This window comes from Nesoenas mayeri (assembly GCF_963082525.1).
Source record: "Nesoenas mayeri genome assembly, chromosome: 11".
Taxonomy (NCBI): domain Eukaryota; kingdom Metazoa; phylum Chordata; class Aves; order Columbiformes; family Columbidae; genus Nesoenas; species Nesoenas mayeri.
This window is the reverse complement of record NC_137563.1, coordinates 13,049,775-13,062,497: the sequence shown is the minus strand read 5'-3', so window position 1 is coordinate 13,062,497 and position 12,723 is coordinate 13,049,775. Positions and strand designations below refer to the sequence as shown.

The 12,723-nt window shown below is 58.5% G+C and overlaps 1 protein-coding gene across 1 annotated transcript in view; it reads left to right on the top strand.

Annotated features, from left to right (window-relative positions):
• Positions 1-2,404: 2,404 nt before the first annotated feature.
• The window catches only part of RASGRF1 (Ras protein specific guanine nucleotide releasing factor 1), a gene marked incomplete at both ends in the record, with an annotated part of 32,194 nt that continues 21,875 nt past the window's right edge, over positions 2,405-12,723 (top strand). Inside the window, one exon of the mRNA XM_080351553.1 lies at positions 2,405-2,680. Within this exon, the coding sequence (XP_080207679.1) occupies positions 2,405-2,680 (276 nt within the window). The remainder of the gene's footprint in view (positions 2,681-12,723) is intronic.

Sequence of the window (12,723 nt, the reverse complement as noted above, 5' to 3'; positions counted from 1 at the left end):
AACCTCCCTTTGCTTTAGAAATCAGTTTCCCCATCTGCTTGAGCCTTGCAAGCTGTTAGATGATATGGAGGGTAATGGAAAAAATAGCTAAGGGGAGCCCAAGCTAAACCAACACTTATCTGGGGACAAGAGCCCAGCTGCTTCATCTAGAACTGACTCTACCTCATCTAAATGCCACTTGTCCTTGGTGCCAAGTGCTGCTGTCCCCATGGCAGCCTGCTCATACCAGCGGGCAGCGGGGACACCACATCCCCGAGCACCCCATGTCCCCAGGCACGGCCCACGGCTGACCCGATGGCTCAGCAGCTCCCAGGGCATGAAATGGCCTTTCCACTTTTGCCCAGTATGGGAATTATTGGTAGTGCTGGTTTCCAAGTTATGATTTGATCCAGGACTTTGGAGGCTTTCTCGGTGGATGTCTCTGCACCATCTCACGTGCAGCAGGTCCTGCCTGTCCCTGCCCTCAAGCTGGCAGCTCTGCCCCGAGCTCACTGTCCCATGAGGAGCTGCCAAAGGCTCAGCTCATGGCCATGGCCACTGCTGCCCACCTGGCTCCGGCTCATCTGCAGAGACACAGAGGGAACAGAGGAGGAGCAGGAGCTGTGCCGGTGGGGAGAGTCCTGGAGTCACAGACCTGCTCACAATCAGGGCGGCAGCGGCGTGTTCGGCCAGGAGGGCAGCAGCCCGTCTGCCAGCGGGAGGGACAGGCGGGCGCAGGGTGCTGGGGGCAGTGTGCGGCCCTGCTTCCCCTTCACAGCTGGGGCTGCTCTGTCCCCAGATCAGCACCCAGTATGTGCTCAGGTCGTGTCCCTTGAGTGTATGTCCTGGTAAGCAGCTCCACCCTGGCAATGCCAACACCCTTCCCAATTTCAGCCTGTTCCCTCCTGTTGCCATGGCAACCTGTGACCTCGCTGAATTCCTTGGAGACCTGCCAGCATTTTCAGCGGAAACAAAGGTAATTAACACAGTTTTCCTGATGCCCTCCCTGTCTGCAGGGTCTTGGTCACACTTGGGGCTGGGTCCTGTGGCACCGCAGGATGGCAGCTGCCCACGGGCAGTGGGGTTGTGTGCCACCTTGCAGCCACCCCAGCTGTCACGTGTGCCCATCCCCGTGGTGTCTGACTGACCCAGCGCTCATGGCTGGATCCTCTTTTCTCCCACGTGGGATATCTGGGAGCAGCTGTGGTTCCTAGGGTGCCCTAATGAGAGGCGGGGGGTAGGAAGGGAGAGGCCAGTGTCAGGGGTCCCGATGCTGCTGCACGCAGAGTAGCCACCCAGCCCAAGGGACTGCAGCAGGAGGGATTGCAGGGATGGGATCAGCACTGCATGGCTGGGTTGGGAGGTACAGGCTGTGTGTGGGACCTGCCACTGGGAAGGCCACAAGTGGGGATGTCCCATGGTCAGCAACACATGCAGGGCTGGACACAGGGGGTGCTCCCCTGGGATGGTGGGGGAGTTGGTACCCAAGGCTGGAGTGCCCAGGGCAGGTGCCCAGCTGAGGACACCCCCACACCGAGCTAGTGTAGGTTGGGGGTCCTGCTCAGTCTGGGGCTCATGGCAAAGCAGGGTTTGTGCCAGCTCAGGGTTGATCTCAGATTTGGGACCCCCACTTGGTCTGGGGGGTCCTCCCTCACCCAGGGGTCCCTGTCTGCACAGGGTACTTCTCTGCCTGGGGGTCTTATTTGTCCCAAGGTTCTTCCTGGCCTGAGGGTCCCTTCTGGCCTAGGGCCCCATTTCACACAGGGCTCTCATCTGGTCTGGAGGTCTCTCTCAGCCTGGTGCTCCAGCTGTGGCTGCAGGTCCCATGTGCCCGGTGGTGCTTCCTGGCCGGAGGCTCCAGCTGCATGCAGGGGCCCATGTGCCCGGGGGTCCCTACTGGCCCAGAGCTCTGGCTGTGCGCAGGGGTCCGTGCCGGCCCGGGGGTCCCGGTGCCCGGGGGTCCGGCGCGGTGCGGGGCAGCGGCCGCGCTGGTGGCGGGGGCGGGCGGGGGCACCGGCGTCCCGCGGCCTGGGGGGCGGCCCCGGGGAGCGCAACGCGGCGCGGCCGCCCCCGCAGCCGGCGGCGGGGCAGGGCTAGCCCCGCGCGGAGCGGCTCGGCACGGCTCGGGGCTGACGGGCTCCCGGTGCCGCCGCCGGCTCCGGCATCACATGACTCGCCCGTCCGCGGGAGACGCGGCTCCGGGACGCGGCGCTCCCCCGGCAGAGCCGCCGCCGCCGCGGGAGGCGAGCGCTGCGCGGGCAGAGCGGCGGGGCTCGGCCGCGCCATGAGCCGCCGCGGCGGCCGCCGGCTCTCCGGGGGCAGCGGGCGCCGCTGATGCGGGCGCGGGGGCTGCGGCTGCTCGCCAGGGACCCGCCCGCCGGTCACCCGGCGGGGACCATGTGAGGAGCTGGCGGTGCCCACCAAGATGCAGAAGGGGATGCGGCTCAATGACGGGCACGTCACCTACCTGGGGCTGCTGGCGAAGAAGGACGGCGCCAGGAAGGGCTACCTGAGCAAGCGGAGCTCCGACAACACAAAATGGCACACCAAGTGGTTCGCGCTGCTGCAGAACATGCTCTTCTACTTCGAGACCGACTCCAGCTCCCGGCCCTCGGGGCTCTACCTGCTCGAGGGCTGCGTCTGCGACCGGGCGCCCTCCCCCAAGCCCTCCCTCTCGGCCAAGGACTCCCTGGAGAAGCAGGTGGGTGCGACGGGGGCCTGGGACCGGCGCCCCGCTGCACCGGTCGCTGTCGGTGGGGGATGATGCCCCGGGGCCGCCTCTGTCCCCGCGGGGGTCTCAGACCCGGTCCCGTCGCCGCACGCAGCCCCGTTCCCCGGGGCTCCCGCCGCGGAGCGGACCTGCCCCGCACCCGAGACCTGCCCCACGCGTGACCGGGGCACGGGATGAGGCAGCCTGTGCCAGGGGAGGGGGGTGCTCTCCGGGGCTGCAGTGCCGGTGCCTCGGCCGCGCTGCCAGCGCACCCCGGGGCAGCGGGTGAGTTCATTATGGGGGTGTCGGGCTCTGCGGGGAGCTCCCCCCCCCCCACACACTCCGCGGCTAATTAGCCGGCGGTAATTAACGGCGGGGCTGCGGCGTGGGGCGCCCCCCGGCGGCCGCGGGCCGCGCTTTGCGCAGCGGAGCCCCGCGCCCCACGCGTGTCCGCGGCGCGGCCCCGCCGACCCGTCCTCGCGCCCCCCAGCGAGGGTTTGGGACTATGGCCCGGAGAGGGTGTGGGAGAAGCGGGGTTCCATGGGGCTGCTCCATGTGTGCTGCCACTCGGCCGTTCGCCTCTGGTATTTCCCAGCTCCACGCAGCTCCCGTGTGCACCCCCGGGGTTGGCCAGGGCGCTGCGGGGCAGCCCGGGTGATGTGTGCACGGTGCCAGCGCGGGGAGGCACAGGGCCTTGTTTTCACAGAGATTTCACCCCGTTCTTGCTCCCTACACATGTGGTTTGTGTTCCTGTCTCAGCCTTGGCTGGGAACGCTGCACATCCCTCCCCAGGTGGGGAGAAGAGGAGCCGGGGCCCCCCACAGCACAGGCAAGGCTGGGACGTGTCTGCAGCACTCCTTGCCAGATGCTAATGTCTGCGGGTGGAACGGCGCTGGAACAGCAAAGCCCTCGTGAGACCCTGGGAGAACCCCGGTTCCCCCCAGCAGCACTGGGGACCCGGCTGCAGGGATGGCAGCCCCCGGAGTACCCAGGGAGGTTTTCTCTCCCTGGCTGCACCTTGCTCAGGTGGGCAGGGTGGCACCGAGCAGCACGATGTGCAATGTTGGCAACCTCTGGCTTGTTTGTCTGGTGTAATTTGCTGGAGCTCGGGGAGCCTGATAGGGAGGAAGGACTCGGGGTGCAAATCCCCATCCGTCGCTGCCGTAGCTTCCAAAATCACCTCCAGTCTCACGAATGGGGAGAGTAGCCTGTTGCGGCTGTATTCGCCCCTTGACAGCTGTACGTGGAGCGCAGCCACACACTTGTGGGGTGCCCATGTCGCAGAGGGCACCAGGAAGCCCCTGGCAGGCGGGAGCGGGGGCGGTTTTCCCAGTGCAGGAGGCCCTGGCTGGTGCTTTCTGAAGCCACTCTTCGTTTTGGGTCCAGCTCTGCAGGTCTTGCATAATTTCAGGCTGAGCAGGCTCTGGGGAGGTGGTGACGAGCAGTGCCGGCGGACTGCAGGATGGGACCCGCTGGGGCATGGGGCAGTGGGAGGGCAGTGAGCCCTTTCATTGCCTCTTGCTCATCTTGGCACACTCAGCACCCCAAAAAGCCCTGCCATGAGAGCAAGGTAGCGCAGCAGCCCTGCTCTGTGGCATATCTCCTTGCTGCTGGCAGGGATCATGGGAATATTTCTCTGTTTGGATCAAAATACCATTTTTTTGCAACAGCTGAGGCTCCTTGCAGCCCTGGCTGTGGCACTGGAGCAGCCCCCTGTGTGTGGCAGGGTCAGCTGTGGCAGCAAGAAAGGGGCTGTGTCTGTGGGGGGGTCACGCTGCTGTCCTGTTTTGTCAGCTGTGGCCCTTTGGGTAGCAGCCTGATAAATATCGTTGCTCGTTTCTGGTTTGGCTTAAAGCAGGTTTGCTAGCCAGGCCGTGGCTTGCTCACCATGTTCTGACTTCTCGTGTTTGTGCAGGAGGGGTTTTTCAGCAGATAAACGTTAAGTGGAGGATGTCACAGCCCCTCTCTGTTTCCAAATGCACCTGGAAGATTTACCCTCTGTAAATGAGAGGCTGCTGTCATGGCGCAGTGAGATCCTGCCACACTAAATATTTACCAGGCCGATGATCTGCTCCGACTTACCAAGGTTTAGCATCTGGCTCATAATTTTGTATAATTCACTAGGACAAATTCAAGTGAAAGCGCTCAAGCGCTTGGATGCCCACTGCTTTGCAAACTGATTAATGGCACGCCAGATGAGATAAGCAGCAGAATATTGATGGTACAGACCCGCAGCGGAGTCTGTGCGGGACGCCGAATGGCAGCAAAGCCGGCAGGTCCCTGCGAGCAAGGTGTCAGGTTCTGCAAACCAGACACAGCCTTTTCTTCAGCTCAGCCCGTACTGAGCTGTGCTCAGTATCACCAAACCGTCTTTTGAAAGGAGTGTGCCAAGGAAATTTCTAGCATTGTCTGTGATCACCATTAATTGTTTTCTGAGGGCATTTATGTCCCCGGGCGGTTACCACTGGAGCTGGAGGACAGTGTTCCCTTCAGCAGGGGAGTTTTGGGTTTAGATTCCCTCTTCACTGGAATAAAACCTGAGAGGTTTCAAATTCTCCACAAGGGAGAAATTTTAAACGGTGGGTCTTTTTTTTTTTTTTTTTTTTTTTTTGCTAGGAAAGCAGTGTATTTTTAGCATACAGCACATGTGAGAATAAAGCAGCAAGGTTTTTGGAAAAACTGAAATGTCCAAGAGGGGATTTGGACACCTCCAGAAACTTTTTCTGTTTTTGTTAAGTTTTCTGCAAATGAGCCTTTCTTCAAACCAGCTTGATTTGGAAGATATTTGATTGTTGAGTGGACTTCAGGCCGTGGCCTGGGGGAAGGGACTGCAGGGTTCCCTGTGCTGCCCCGCTTGGGTGGGAGGTTGGGGTTTGGCTGCTCGGCGTGGGGGTGGGGGTGAACCCCCCCTTTTGTTCTGCCTTGTCTGCAGTGCTGTGCTTTCCCCGGCCCCCGAGGGTGGGGGTTCTGGGAGGCGCTTTCAGACATCTCCTGTCTCTGGGGGGGGAACACAGGGGTTCTGCTGGGACTGCATGGGGGGTGCAGCCAAAGGGGGGCCCCGGCAGACGAGCCGAGCAGGCGTGGGGGTGCGGGCTGACGTGTCCGTGTGCTCCGTAGCGGGAGGGCCCTGGCGTGAGGCGAGGGCTCTACATGGTGCGGGAACCAGGCAGCAGGATCCCAGCTGGGTTTGCTCCATGGATCCAGCCTTCAGTTGGATTTGCAGACCTGTACCCCGGTGCCATGAGTTATTCTCAACCAGCCGCCCTCTGTGCCTCAGACAAGAGCCAACGTGGTGCTCAGTCAAGTGGTAGCACTGTGCAAAACCCTTGATGTGAGACTCAGCAGCTTCTGAAGCTCCGAGTTGTTTTTTCCCACAAAGCCTGGGTTACTCTAGTGAACACGCAGCCTATGACAGGAGACTTTCTTCCCCATCTCTGAAGCATTTGCCAGGGCTGGGTGTAAAATTTATCGTCTGTGGTGCTGTTGAGGGGCACTGAAACATTTTGTACCGTACTGCAAAACTGAGGGCGAGTGGTCAGCGGGTGAACGTGCGTGGCCATAGTCTCCCAGTGGGATGGGAGAAGGTTTGTGGAAATGGTTCCTACCAGCACGCTGGGGAAGGAGTTTGTCTGGAGCGTGTCCAGCCCTGGTACTGCACATTGCCCTGCACAGCTGGGGAGGGAATGAGGGAACCACGGCCCTTCTCAGCACCAGCAGCACAAAGAGAAGTGAGTTCTGAGCAGAGACAGAGCATGGTCACTGAGGGCACCCTGTCCAGTGACACCAGTCCCTGAGGCACTGGGAGAGCTGGAGGGAAGCGGAGCTGAGGGCTGGAGCACAAGTGTGATGGGAGCGGCTGAGGGACCTGGGGGTTTCAGCTGGAGAACAGGAGCTGAGGGGAGACCTTCTGATCTCTGAACTGCCTGAAAGGAGCTTGGAGCCAGGGGGGGTCAGGCTCTGCTCCCCAGGAAAAAGCGCCAGGACCAGAGGAAATGGCCTCAAGTTGCGCCAGGGTTGGTTGAGGTTGGATCTTGGGAACAATTTCTTCCCCAAAGGGCTGTGGGGCATTGGAACAGGCTGCCCAGGGCAGTGGTGGGGTCACCATCCCTGGAGGGGTTGAGCAGACACGGAGATGAGGTTCTCAGGGACATGGGGCAGTGCCAGGGGTGGGGGAAGGGTTGGACTCCATGATCTTGAGGCTCTTTTCCAATGGAAGTGATTCCATGATTCTGTGCTTGGGTTCCTCGGGGACACCTGTCCTCACGGGGTGCTGGGTGTCCGCAGCAGCCCCAGCCAGCCCACCTCCACTCCAGGGGCGTGGGGCAGGGGGTGCGGATGCTCCTGTGCGCGATGTGGGGAAGGGGATGTGGATGCTCCTGTGCGGGGTGTGGGGCAGGGGGTGCGGATGCTCCTGTGCAGGGTGTGGGGCGGCTGCCACCTGGCAGAGCCCAGCACCGGGGCAGGGACACAAATCAGCAGGTCCAGGTTGGTCTGACTGGGCTGCCTGGAGCAGCCCCATGCCCAGGGCCATCCTGCGTTAGCCGTGCCCCCAGATGGGTCTGTGCCAAACCTGCTTTGCACAGGCGGGTAACGCGACTCTTGTTTTCTAGAAAAGTCTGTTTATTCTTCGGGGTGTCAGCCCGAGCGTACTGCTGCCTGATTGCCATCTCTGATTATCCACAGGATGCTCATTGAAAGGGCAGGATAATGTGGTGTGATGTGTGAGTGATGTCGATGGAGTGGTTCCACTGGGCACAGGACACCGTGCCTCTGCGGGAACTGCCTTTGTCATGGGGGAAAAACTATTCCCTGCATTTGGCCTATAAATCCAAATAAGGCAATCTGGGGACAACGTGGCCTTATTACCAATGTTCTGTGGACACAGGAGCTGAAGTCGCGGCAGGGATTGTTCCCCAGCAGCAGCTCCCTCTGGGCAGCGGGAATCCTGCTGGAGAAGCTGTCGGGTGTTGGATGGTTGAAAAAAGTGGGTTTGTGCATCTAAACTCTGAGCTGGAATAGTAAAATAGTTATTGGAATATTTTGCTTGCCGAAGGGCAGGCATCAGCAGAGGTTGGTTTCTGATGAAGCAAAAAGGCCAAGAGCATTTTCACCTGTGAGACAAAAAATCTGAAAAATAACATAGTATTAAAAAGTTTAAAAAACCATTTTTCAATGACATTTTTTTTAATGTGTGGACCAGTTCTGATTAAGAGATCTCTTGGCTTAAGCTGTTTGACTCTTCCCATCAGCTTAATTTGCCTTGATTTGCTCACATGGGTCTTTGCCATGACAGCTGGCCTGTTGTCCTGTTGGATTTTTATAAACTTGAAATGGAAACTTTTTTCCTAAACTCAGGTACTTTTAGCCAGGCTTTCAGCACTGGGCTGAATGCAGCAGTAACTCATGCCAGCAGCATAGAAACCTACATGTATTTACATACAATCTGATTTTTTTAACATAAATCAAAATTTGTGAACCTAAACCTGAACTACTCATAAATTTGAAGATTATCCTGATGGGGTTTTTTGTGTTTTAAATGTGATGCCAGTCCATCCCCTTTATTCACGTGTTCTCATCAATGAAATCTGTTAAAGAAGCAATAGGAGACACGACAGAAACCTTCCCCCAGCAGCCTCAGGTACATTTGCTCAGCTGTGCACATAGAGTTTTGCAAGATTTCTTGCAAATATGAAGGTGCAGAGTCATCACAGTGATATTCATATGTAAAATCTGGCTGAGGTATGAATGTCCAGTATACCCAGGATTAGGATAATGCTGGTTTCTTTATTAATTACTACACAGAGCTATGTATTTCCAAGCAGGGGGAGCTGTTCGTGATGTATATACCATGGAGCCTGTGTGGTACAGGCGATACCTGTGTGGTACTGGCGTTGCCTGTGTGCCCGTCTGCCAGCATCACTGCATAATGTGCCAGAGAGGGGAAAACTTGATTTAAAAAAAATTTTACAAGTATTTCTGCCCAAGACTTGGGGTGGGATTCTCATGGGGTGCAGCATCCTGCTGCAGTGAGTCCCCAGCTCAGCTGGTGCTCGGCTCTGGTGCCCATGCATGAGCATCGTTATGGTCCTTCCTGAAGTAGAGGACACAGATTTCTGCTTCTGGGATTTTTTTTCTTGTTGCAGGAAGCACAAGAGCTGCTCGGCCACCCATCTCCTGCGTCCCGCTCCCAGGTCTGTCTTCCCAGCGCACACGCTATGTAGGTCAGGGAAGTTAAAAGCTGCCAGTGCTGGCTGTGGATTTTTCGACTCATCCATCCAGAGGAGGAAAATTCTCCTCTCTTGCCCTTTCTGTCAGCTGCAATAACCATCAGCTTTGTGAGCAGGCGGCTGTGTACCTATCTGCCATGGGCAGAGGGAGGGGACGCGTATCTCCAGCGCGGCAGGGAGCGTCCCCATTGCAGGGGGATGGCGGGGGACATCTGCTGCGGGGCAGAGAGGCCCCTGTGAGAGCACAACAGAATGGCTTTGTGTGGGAAAGGGTGATGATCACCTCTCCTGTGTTGGTAGCGTTGCTGGGGATGTCTGTCTCAGTCCCCCCAGTCTCACTGGGCACTGTCACCAGCCACCTTGGTCACAGCATCCAGAGTGGTCTGGTGTGGTGCTCTGGCTGAAAAACACCCTGCTCCAGATTTTAAAGAATTCTGGAATCGGTTGATTGTGTATTTTGGAAATAATGCATCATTTTAAAGCTTATTGGAATGTATTTATTGTTTACTTAACAGGAGGCAAAAAGTAAAACCCCTCAAGATCAGCACGGGGCATCAGATGGACACAGGAGCGGGTGAAGCGCATCTTAGGCTGCACAGGGACCCTCGGCTGGGCTGCCCACGCAGGAGGTTTTGCTTCCCCGGCGCTGGGCAGGAGGGCAGAGCCAGCGCTGTGCTGGGCGTCACACCCTCAGGGACAGTTCTGGGAGACAGTCCCTGCACGTTAATCACTTGGGTTGTCTCCTTCACTAATTCAAAGCCAGTTTTTGAGGTTCTGGAAGCAGAAATAGCTCCTGAGCGGTGTTTTGCTGTTGTACTCAGTCAATATAGCTAGGCTGGTGCTGGGGATTTTTTTCAGAAAAAGCAACAGTGTGAGTGGAGTTTGAGGTGTGGGCTCAGGGGCTGGCGCTGCAGTGGGGGCCAGGCCGGGTCCCTCCCAGCTGGGCCACCCTGAGCAGAGCCCCAGACACGTGCTGGCTGGGGCACCCCGGGAGCAGCTGCTGGAATGGGCTGGAGCTGCCGGTGGGCGCTGGCCCGGGTGGTCACGGTGCTGTGGCTGGTCCTGGGTGGGTGTTTGAGCCTTTCCCTTTGGGACCTGAGATGCTCCTGTGTTGTTCTTTCAGGCGGAACCGCTGTGTTCCCCTGAGGTTTGCTGAAATAAAACCCTCACAGCACCGGGGTCTGTGGGTCTGAGCATCCTGCAGCACTGGTGGCTGCGCATCCCACGGTGCATGCTCAGGTGGCACTGGGAAAATGGGGGAGGCTGGAAAATGCCCTGTAACAAGGGACGTCAGGAATCACGTCTGCTGAGTGTGCCAGGAGCAGAGTAAGAGGTGGTGTGAGCCCGGGGTGGCACTGAGCTTTTCAAATGAGCAGAGATGGGCAGAAAAGCAGCAAACTGAAGCTGTGGGTGCTTTGTGCTCTGCACCGGGCAGGGCTGGCCCAGCAGCTCCAGCTGCCCTGGAGAAGCTGCTCTGGGGCAGGGTCTGATCCTGCTGCTCTCCATCCTCTGCCTGGTGCCATTGAGCAGGGAGTCCCGGTGCTGGTGAGTGGGGGGTCCCGGTGAGCGAGGGTCCAGGGTCTGTCCCTGCCCAGCTGGCCGTGCTGCCACTGAGCGTTGGCCCCGACACGGCGAGCGCGGCTGGAAGTGTTCCTGGGCTGTCGGGTTTGATGTGTCACTGCAATGACAGAGAGGGATCATAATTTAGGCGGAGATAAAAGGTGGTGGGAGTTTTATTATTCAAATATAAAATAACTTCCTCCTTTCAAGTGTGCTGCATTTCCTGGGTATTGTGTGGGGACACATCAGAGTGACAGGCAGTGTGCGTGTGTGCTCACAGGAACCGGCTTTAATTGCAGCTGGAGCCGTGGTCAGGACCAAACCGTCCTGCACAGCCCCGCAGCAGCTGTGGAGCTGCCCCCGCTGCAGGACGAGGCTTTTGGCCCCACGTTGCCTGGCATCACTGCTGACAGTGCTGGAACTGCTGCTGGCAAAACATGCAGGAGTTTCTGGGTTTAGAAGAGATGAGCCAGGAGCCACCTGACGAAATGTTTTTGGTGCCAGTGTGTTGAGAAGTGCCTTGATGGACCCAGCGGGTGAAGCAGGGGGGACGCAGCCCCTGTGCCAGCCCTGGTCCCTGTCTCAGTCTCTGCCACAGGCTCTGCTCCCCCTGGTTTAAAACCCAGCAGGTCCTGGGGCTGTGTGAGCTGCTGCTTCTGCAGGGCCCTGGTTGGGATTAGGATGCTCTGACCAGGTGTGATGCGGGTCCTACCCATGGGCGCAGGGCTCTGGGCACGTATGATCACCCATGGGAGCACAGGCAGGTGCTGCATTGTCACCTGCATCCCCTGAGGGACCTGCAGTGTCTGGGAAGCTCAGCCCAGGGTTCACCGTGCCCTCCTGCTGGCCAGGGTCAGTTTGGGGGAGCCACAGAAGCATCTCCCTGTGTTCTTGATCCTGTGGGGACCTGGCCGAGCACGAGCTGTTGGCATTGGTGGAATGTACCAGGGTGAATACATGTGCTGTGGCACATGGTTGTTTGACCCTGCAGCACCAAGAGCTCGTGGGGGCACGGGGGCTGAGATGGGACTTTGCCAGCCCTGGTGTCCTATGTCTGGGACCCCAGGCTGGGGAGTGAGTGCTTGGCAATGCGCTGGCACGGCTGGTGACATTCCTGAGTCAGTGTGTGAGGGGGAGGGTTTCCAGGCTTGCCAATGTGACAAGCTCTTTTGGATGCTGTTTGCCAGGGAGGGGATGTCAGAGAGATGGACATAAAGCAGAGCGACATAACTGCAACGCAGTTTCGGAGACCAAACATTCCTGCTGAATTTTCTATCCGACATGTCTCATAGCCAATAAAAACCTTCAGGGGTGGAAGGGAGAAGCAAAGGGGATGAGAACCGAAGGGCTGTGGAGCTGCTGCAGCCCCAGATGTGTCCCACAGACAGGCCGGCTGCTCCCTAGCTGCCTGGAGCTCTTGCCAGCCTGGCCACAGCGGGACGGGCTGAAGGGGAGATGGACGGTGACACAGTTTATCATGGGAAAGGCTCCCTGAGGAGAAAACTTGTCTGCAGGATCAGCGATAAACATATTTCATTTAAAGGCTCCTGGACAGAAGGAGATGCACCTTCCCAGGGTCACAGAAACAAACTGTTCCCCCAGCCTGCAGCCCCACATCGGGGCAGGTTCCCCTGCACATTCCTGCCTGCCCCGCAGTGCCCTCTGCGTGTTCATGGTGTGCCAGGGTCTGTCCTGGGCAGCAGGGGTGCACACGGGGACCAGGCAGCTGCTGCAGGTTGGGTTTGTTGTTTTGTTGTTGTTGTTTGGTTTTTTTTGTTGCTTTTTTTTTTTTCCAAGATGCCTGTTAGTGCAGATCCCTTGTTAAACCCAAGAAAGGAGCAGAGAATGTCAGGATGAGCTTTTTCTGGTGGGTTTGGCTCCAGCCCCGCTATTCTGGGCAGTACCCAGCGCTGCAGCGTGGTCTGTGTTTCCTAGGAGACTGCAGGAGCAGCGCAGAGCCAGCCGGCGCGGGCTGTGCCGCACAATTAGCACAAATACTGCAAATGTCAAGGGAGGCTAAATATAGCCCAGCGCCCGGTCCTGCACCCCGCGCCCAGCAGAGCCGCCGCCTCGTGCTGTGGGCATGTGGGGCTGGGGGCTGCCAGGGGCTTCCTTTGGGTGCCAAGGATGGTCCCTGCCCACGCAGGCAGGGATGCAGGCAGGGATGCAGGCAGCCTAGTGCTGGGTCCAGCTAAATGCCCTTGCTCATCTGTCCCTGTCCCCAGGTGAGAGTTGTCCCCAGGGCCA